Source organism: Pelmatolapia mariae, linkage group LG10_11, assembly GCF_036321145.2.
Source record: "Pelmatolapia mariae isolate MD_Pm_ZW linkage group LG10_11, Pm_UMD_F_2, whole genome shotgun sequence".
In the NCBI taxonomy this organism is placed as follows: domain Eukaryota; kingdom Metazoa; phylum Chordata; class Actinopteri; order Cichliformes; family Cichlidae; genus Pelmatolapia; species Pelmatolapia mariae.
In genome coordinates this window covers 46,169,505-46,178,274 of record NC_086236.1, presented here as the reverse complement: position 1 = coordinate 46,178,274, position 8,770 = coordinate 46,169,505, and the positions used below count along the sequence as shown (strand labels likewise).

General features: G+C 41.8%; 1 protein-coding gene across 1 annotated transcript; it reads left to right on the top strand.

Annotated features, from left to right (window-relative positions):
- Positions 1-1,720: 1,720 nt before the first annotated feature.
- Positions 1,721-6,655, top strand: irx2a (iroquois homeobox 2a). The gene is made up of 3 exons (XM_063486399.1): positions 1,721-2,191; positions 3,554-3,959; positions 4,634-6,655. The coding sequence occupies exons 1-3, from the start codon at positions 1,952-1,954 to the stop codon at positions 5,524-5,526; spliced, it is 1,539 nt and encodes a 512-aa protein (XP_063342469.1). The 5' UTR covers positions 1,721-1,951; the 3' UTR covers positions 5,527-6,655.
- The last annotated feature ends 2,115 nt before the right edge of the window (positions 6,656-8,770 follow it).

The window sequence follows — 8,770 nt, the reverse complement described above, 5'->3', positions numbered from 1 at the left end:
TAACCGTATGTAACGGTATAGTTATATGCTGTTATAAACAGTATTAAAATGTGAAAATACACATTTTGGGCAACACTGTGTGTAAGTGATTGATTTGTTCACTTTTTTCTTTTAAAAAAAATATGTTTAATGATTAAATATATGGACACTTTGAGTAATTTATGACAGATTGTTGTTATTATTTTTATTAGTAATGGTAGTAGTACCAGTAGTAGTAATATCCACATATATAGTATTAATCAAAATATACTTCTTTTACATTAGATTTTATGTTAATTAGGTGTGAGGCCTATATATAAATTATTCACACATGCTAACAGGACACCTGTTATAGACGAATTAGTACAAGTGAAATAAGTTAAACTGATGCCCATATAAATGTACAAACAGATCACAAAATATCACTATTTCCCAGTTATTATGCCCCCAGAACAGACTGTTTTACAACACTGCCACCCCACAATGCAGCGATGGAATAAGTAACTTATTAGATGAATACACATTCATTTGAACGAATCCAGGCTACACTTTTTTTCCGCCAACAGCTGCCACCTCGACTGTCTTGTTCCAAAACTGGTTTCAGGTTGTCGCCACGGCGTGTTGTATCTCTTTTCTCCAACAGAGGTCATAATGCGTGTAATCACAAATGACTATGCATTAATTAGCAAGAAGACAGGCCTAAGTGCACACAGATATACTACAACGCGTACAGGTGAGCATCCAAACGCACTGACCAAGTAAACAAGCTTGGTTGGAGTTGGTGGTTAATCTTGATGTCTGCATAGAGGAAACACCGCCCTTGATGAAGCGACAACAGCCCACAACCTCCTATGTTATTACTGGTGATGAATGAAATTGTAATAATAAGCGGAGGCCATGTAGATGCTCTAAGTAGTGAAACTTGGGGAGCAGTGTACGCCTCCCGCAGGCCAGAGCGCGCACTGCGTGAGGAGCGCGTACACATCGGAGTCCACATACGTTCGTGGATGTGTCGGTTTGTGAACTACAGGCAAAATAACCAGCTGCAAGTGGAGAGCACTGGCCATTTTATACTCTCGCTCCTGTTCGATCTCCCTCCTCAGCCTTTCCGTTGTTATTGGATTGGATTTAATCACACAGACACCGTGTACCGCAGTCAACTTAGTTTTAAAGCAAAATAAACCGACAAGAAAAAAACTGTCAGTAAAACAGATGAACTTTTATTTCACCTCCCTTTCTGCGCATGTCATGTGCTGCAAAAATACCCAGCCTAAGAAGCCAATTAAATTGGATTTAACCGTTTTTGAAATAATGAAACTGAAACGGACGTTGCGAGTCGATTGTATAATCATGGTGAATTTCTCTTGAAACAAATGGAAAATGAGCTATAACTGCGAGGCTTGGACTTAATAATTTGCGATCACTATAACATTTAGTTGGAGGATATGTCTGATACTACGGGGGTGAAGAAAAAAAAGTTTTAAATAGCCTCATTCCAAGTCAAACGTCTATTCATAGGACGGACGGACGCTACGATTTGCCGCGTGGATTCTTTGGTTATGTTCCGAGGCTCCATTTCTATCAGGCAGAAAGGGGGCGGGGATGGGATATTCAGATGAGCCGGAGTGACAGCTCCTGTTTCCCCCAATGCTCTGTGTGTCTGAAACTCCACTGGCTCGTTCCCTCCTAACTCCTCACTTCATAGTGCTGCGTACTAAAAACATCGGACGCTAGGGGATCAAGACGCATGCCACATTGCCTCTATGTGGGCACTTTAACAGATCTTTCGGGGGGTTTTTCCCAGTAAGGGGGCAGTGGAGGGAGGCCTTTTTTTTTATTTTCACTCTCTGATGACTGTTTGCACGGCTGATTATTGAGTTGATTGTTTATTATTTTGGCCGCTGTTGTCCGCCGCCTTGTGCGTTTTTTTCCTCCCCCTTTTTGGATTCGGCGACCTAACGCGCGCTCACCAATGTCCTATCCTCAGGGTTACCTCTACCAGCCCCCGGGCTCTCTGGCGCTGTATTCATGTCCGGCTTACGGGGCCTCGGCTCTGGCCGCCCCGCGGAACGAAGACTTGGCGAGGTCGTCGTCTGGCTCAGCCTTCAGCCCATATCCCGGGTCAGCTGCTTTCTCCGCTTCGGCCGGTGCAGGCTTCTCCACTCCACTGTCATACTCCACGGATCCAACCACGGGATTCCCATCGTACATGGTAAAACATCTTCTTTGTGTTTCTTTATGATAAAGCTTCAGAGAAGGCGATTGTCGGCGTTTTAAAGTCGCAGGCGAACAGCGCCGATAAATCGGTTTGCGCTTTCTTTTTTTGTCATGATTCACTTCACAGAGAGTAGTTGCGGAACTTTTCCATTGAGTGATATACATTCATATCTGGTGGCCTCCTAGAGGGGTCCTCGCTATAAAAATCTTTGACCCCCTTGGCTTAAATGGGATTTTTGATCGTGAGCCGCAGATTGGAATGGCTTTGTTGACGCTTAACACTTCCTGCGCAGTTAATTGTATAAAATTGAATACCTAGGATTTCCTTTTAAGCGTCTGGCTTCTAAGCATCGACTTTATGCGCCATAGAAATCGAATATAACACCAACTATGACCCTTTTCTTCATCAGCCACGCACTAAAATCAGGAATGGATGGGGTGGTATAATTCTTGGTTAAATAAACTAAATTTTAACACGCAAAGCATGACTCGCAATGTTAATGACACAGGGCACCTCAAGCGTTCTAGGAAAGGTGCACATCAAGTGATTCGCTAATGGGATTTCTAATGCTGCAAAGAGACGATATGTTAACACATTGGGGCTGCCACCACAAACAAAAAGCAGCCACTGAAAGGAAATGAGTTGGTTAATAGGTGATTAAAGAAAATTAAAATTTCCTTTTTGTTATCTTAACTGCTATATAAAAGGGAACCCTGTTATTAGTTAATCCGATAATGATCCTAACCATTAGTTAACCATTACTCCTCGGCTTTTTGTGGCCTGCTTTTGCCCACGATGTGTTCAGCATCCCTGTTTACAATTAGTCCATTTTGATTCAACCCGACAAGTGGGTTAAACCATAACAACAATAACAACAATAATAATACTTAAACAATTAGTTATTATTTATGCTTTGTTTATATGAAACAGCCCACTGCATTCCGAAATCCTTTAAATCACTTTATAATATATAATTGATATAAAATGAAGATAAAATCTGGTACTACTTTTATATTTGAGTCCCGTCATGTTTCACTTGTTTGGACACGTTTTTCAAAAAGGAATGGTTATAGGCCTACTTTTTTTAAACGCTGTTGAATAAAGCATGTATAGTTATAGCTACTTATGATGTAATTTTTGTCTTATCATTTATTATTATTCGTCAAAATGTAAAGTTTATATATACATATACATTTGTAATGTCCAACGTATAGGAAATTGGTTTTCAATATAAGTCACTTTTTACAAGCCACATTAATGTCGATTTTTTTTAAATTCTTTTTAATGTCAGTCTAACTCAGCTCAGCTCTTGACTTTTTCTTTCTTTCTTTCTTTTTTCCTCCAACTTTTATCCAGTCCTCTCCATACGACGCGCACACCACAGGCATGGCCGGGGCGTTGAGTTATCCCCCTTACGGGAGCCCAGGATACCCCTTCCAGCTCAACGACCCGGCTTACCGCAAAAATGCCACCAGGGACGCCACGGCCACCTTGAAGGCCTGGCTGCAGGAGCACAGGAAGAACCCGTATCCGACGAAAGGAGAAAAAATCATGCTGGCAATTATCACCAAGATGACCCTGACGCAGGTCTCTACTTGGTTCGCAAACGCCCGGAGGAGGCTCAAGAAGGAGAATAAGATGACATGGGCACCCCGGAATAAGAGCGAAGACGAGGACGAAGAGGACGGGGACGGCGAGAGGAAAGAAGTGGAGCGCTCAGAAAAAACCCTGGATAACAGCGAGGCTTCAGCGGAGGATGAAGGTGGGGTATTAATTCAGAGTTGGATGGGAAGGAGGGGGGTGCCCCTTTTATTTACTTCACAAGTTATGTGCTGCACTGCTGCTTTATGTCAAAATATCAAAGAGATAAAATTATAACTCAGTTACGTGAATTATAGTTCTAACACACACACACACACACACACATATATATTTAAAAAATTAAAATGTGTTTGCAAGACAGTCGAGTCCATGAACTATTTAGGTAGCCACGTTGATTGATATCAATTTTTAATGAAAAACGAGGTTCTAAGACTCAAGCTACACGTAATGACCTGTTAGAAGGAACATTTTATTTTCTTTAGCGTGATTAATGACAGGTCACTGGCAAGCAGACACCGAGCATAGCAGTAGCCATAAGTGGTCCCAATAAAACTAGACTGTTAATATTGTTACGATGAAAACGTCGACGTGTATGATTATGTAAAAAAAAAAAGAAAAGAAAAAGAAAAAAGACAGCACAATTGTTATGGTATAAAATATACATTAAATCCAGCCTACTTTATAAATGATGCATGTACCACTATTTAAGTGCGGCTGGCTGTAAAGCATTAACGATTGATGGACTTTATAAGTTTTATACAGTTTACTTTTGAGACTTTCTCACTTTCTTTAACATTTCTAACCCTTTTCCATTTATTTGCATGCTCGTTTTAGGCATCAGCTTGCACGTAGACACCCTGACGGACCATTCCTGCTCGGCAGAGTCAGACGGGGAGAAGGTCAGCTGTGTGGGCGAGCTTGGCTCTGAACAAGCCGGCGACAAATGCGAAGAGGACGGCGAGGACCCAAACCGCGACCAGCGGGCTCAGCTTTCACCTAAACCCGTCACGTCATCGCCACTGACCGGAGTAGAAGCTCCAGTTCTCAGTCATCATCATCACCACCACCACCACCACCTCCACCATCTCCACCACCTCCACAGCCAACGCGAGGATTTAGCCCGGAGCCTCATCAGTAGCAACAATATTAACACCAATAAATCCTCCTCATGCCTTGACAACAGGCCTTCTTCGGGAGCGCCTCCTAACCCCACGGTCAAACCCAAATTGTGGTCGCTGGCGGAAATTGCTACCTCGGACCAAAAGCAGCAACATCAGCAACAGCAACTGGGGCAGTCAACTGGGCAACCAAATTGCCCCTCCTCCAGCGGTGGACTTCTCACTTCCCCAACGCCTTCCGCAGCCTCCCCGGCTGCCAGTTCGCCCTCCCTCTACCCGCCCCCCTCCATCCTCGGAAGACCTATTTATTACACTTCACCCTTTTATAGCAATTACACAAACTATGGCAACTTCAGCCCCCTGCAGGGTCAAGGGATCCTGCGGTACACTAATTCATCTGGAGTGAGTCTGGCTGCTGCCGCCGCCGCCGCCGCCGCCGCTGCTGCAAACGAGGGTCTCAGTTCCTCTCAGCAGGCTCTGGAGGCCAGCACAAACCCCAAACATAGGCCAGACTCTCCCCTCGTTAAAAATAATCCAAACCAGATTGTTGTTGAGCAGCAGCAACAGCATTTCAGAACCGCAAATTTAGAAGCAAAGAAAGGTACGTAAAATATGACGCGGTAAAAAAAAAAATCATAATAATTAAAAAAGAGAGACTAACTTATGAAAACTTATTTAATCTAGTGTTGAGTCCTAAATTTGTATTTTAATTCAACCCTGTAAGGAAATGGCGCCACGCTGGAGGTAAAATGAGCTCACTTGTTTCCAATGCAAACTAACTGGTTTTCTTTGTCACTTCCATGTGTCACTGCAATGACACCAAAGCATGATCTGAACTCTTTAGCCTTGTTTCGAGAAAGAAAAAAAAAAAAAAACACAAATGGCAACAAAACAGAACAAAATGAAGCCTTCATATTCAAGCGATCTTTCACAAGAAACAGCTAACACGACGTGATTTTTCACTTGTGCTAAGAAGAGTACATTTTTAGGACTGAATATGAGACTAAATGACTTATTAAGTTGGACATTTTTCAGCGCAGTAAGGAAATGAACGCGCACTATGGCCTGTTATTCGTTTTCATTGCAGTAATCTCCCGGAGTAATCAATTTATAATTGCCCACCAGCCCTTAAAAAAGAAAATAAAAACTACGCATATTTTGATCTTTCCGATGATCCCACGGGATCATAAGAATCCGTTGACGGGGTTTCTATTTGCAACAATCTTGCCTTACAAAGCAGTAGGGATATAGCATACAAGCCAATTGCAAACAAAACTTACAAGATCGCGTCTACAGATACACATTAAAACAACACTATGAAGGACGGGCCTTAAATAAGCTTATCCGCGCGCGCGCGCGCACACACACACACACACACACACACACACACACACACACAGTGGGCACCCTGTGAATCCAATAAGCAGACAAAATGTTGCCATAGTTTTGAGCAGGAATCCTATTTTTAATGTTTCCTGTGTGTGCGCGCGCGCGCAGCGGGCCCAAGACCTTATCTTTCAGCCTGGAATAATTCTAATTACACAGGGTCAGCCAAAAGCAAACAAATGAGTTTGTTTGCTGTGTGCAGTCATCGTGGAACTTCACGTTTTCAAATGTCACTTAGGTAGCTGCGGTGGTTACTTTCCTTGCGCACATTTAAAGCTTTCCTTACATGCCGACGAATAGCTTAAGGACGTTTTAGTAGCAGTATAAGCAGAGACACCCCCCCCCCCCCCCCCACCCCATTTTTAATGAGCACTTGCAGTATAGAGGTGTTTTTGTTCATGTTTTCTGTGGTGGTGGACGAAATTGATCATTTGATCGTGTGGGACTTTTTTTTTAAATTTCCATGGTCTGCAGGTAGGTGTCACAATTGCTTTGACTATAAAACGACAAAGGACACCACCCCTTAGCCTCACGTTTTAACCCACATAACCTTTACTCCAAATCGGATCTGGTGCCACCATTTAGTCGGAATGACAGCTGCTACCGCTTTCTAAGCCCCACGCAGACTGGGACTTTTTCTTCAGCTAACGTTTGTCAGAATGTTATTGTATTATTTCCGCCGTTCTGTTTGAGGCAATTTGGACGACAATTACATATGCTGGTTTGAAACCGATCTCCCATTATATGTGATTTACATGTTATTTCTCAGGTTCCTCTAGTTTGCTTATTTGCCACGGTATATTATTTCAGTATATATTTACGTGTGAAAATAAAAACTAAAATTTGGCCTGAAACCGAGGTGTCTTGGGGACGCAAAGTGGACCGAATTGAACTGAAGTGAACTTGAGGACTTCAAAGTGGAATAGCCTACATTTGATATTTATTTTTTTAAAAGGATGGCGAAACGATGCCTATAATTTATGCAAGTTGTATTGCAAAAATGGGAAACTGACATCGTCTGTTTGTTTTGTAAATATATATACATATATATATATATATATATATTATGGACGGTTTTTATTTGAAACGCATTTGGGGAAAAGGCGACCCAATCTTGTTATCAGGAGTACTTTTACTAATTTATATCTTTGAATGTAAATAAAATCAAAACTCGCTGGTAAAGATATACTGGTGGGGTATTATATCCATTATTCAAATGAGAAAATATTAAACTGTTTTCCCAACTATTACATTCATCTTTGGCAGTCTTTCTTTTATTCATAACACTGTTTAACACTGTTGCATTTTTTATTCCTTTTTTATTCTCTCTGCGCATTATTCTTTTGTTTTGTCAGTTGCAGATGGGAGATGTTTGATGAATCTCACTTTTCATAAAGATTATGAGTTCTCACAGATTGCACAATCCATTCTTTCTAAATGGACAATCATTTTCTTTTAAAGCGTCTGGTCAGGGGATCTCCCTCGGTCACATATTCAGGACCTTGATGGGGATAAACGAGATGCTTATTTTATTTCATTTTTCTCCCAGCTCCCCTCTCCCTGCCACACATTTATTTTTCAGTGTGATTAATACAGCCGTGGGACGCATCGGGCATTATGGGCTCCCAGCGGGGCCGTCCCTAGAGCTTTTTAGCCTGGTTCAGGATGGGTCAGCACTGCCTGCTTCATTACGGCACGGCATTGAGCAATCCATAAAAGTCTATCTAAGCATCTGCCAGCTCCAATGGGCTGTGTGATGGGCCCTAATCGGACAGGCTTTTCACTGCTTTTCATCATGGCTGGATATTATATCACACAGCTAACTGAACAAATTAGAAAGAAAAAAGGTAGTCTTTAGTTATTATTATTATTATTAATTTAAATATTTTGTCACTTTATTGTGATATAAGGTATGAAATACTCAAATATATAATATTGACATCCTCCAAGAAGAGGCCTCCATCATTGCTCCCAGCTAGACTAAAAGCTAATCCTTCATTTTCCAGTTGAATTTGTGCTTTGGAGCAGTCCAAATGTCATGGGACCCCCACCCCTCCCCATACCAAGGACGTAATATTTAGCTGCTACCAAGGGAGCACTGGAGGGTAAACCTACCTTAACTCACTTAGACCACCTTTTAAGTTAACATAAGTCTTTGTGACATAAATGCATACTTTGCTCTAAGAGTAAATAGTGTTACACTCCCAGGATGGTGTAAAAGTCTCTTTTGGATTGTTCTTGAAACCATCACTATTTTTGTTTTCAGGTTCTTTGGTTCATCAGTGCTGTGAATTGAAATATTTTATCATTTACCTCTACCTCACTAACAGACTGCTGCAGTAGACGGAAGACATGAACGTTATAGCACCTGGCCAGTTTCTTCCTCAGTCAAAATGCTTTCATTAGGAGCTGATTTATTGAAATGCATACTTTATTCTCAGGTGGGCTCCCCCAGGGACACGGCACT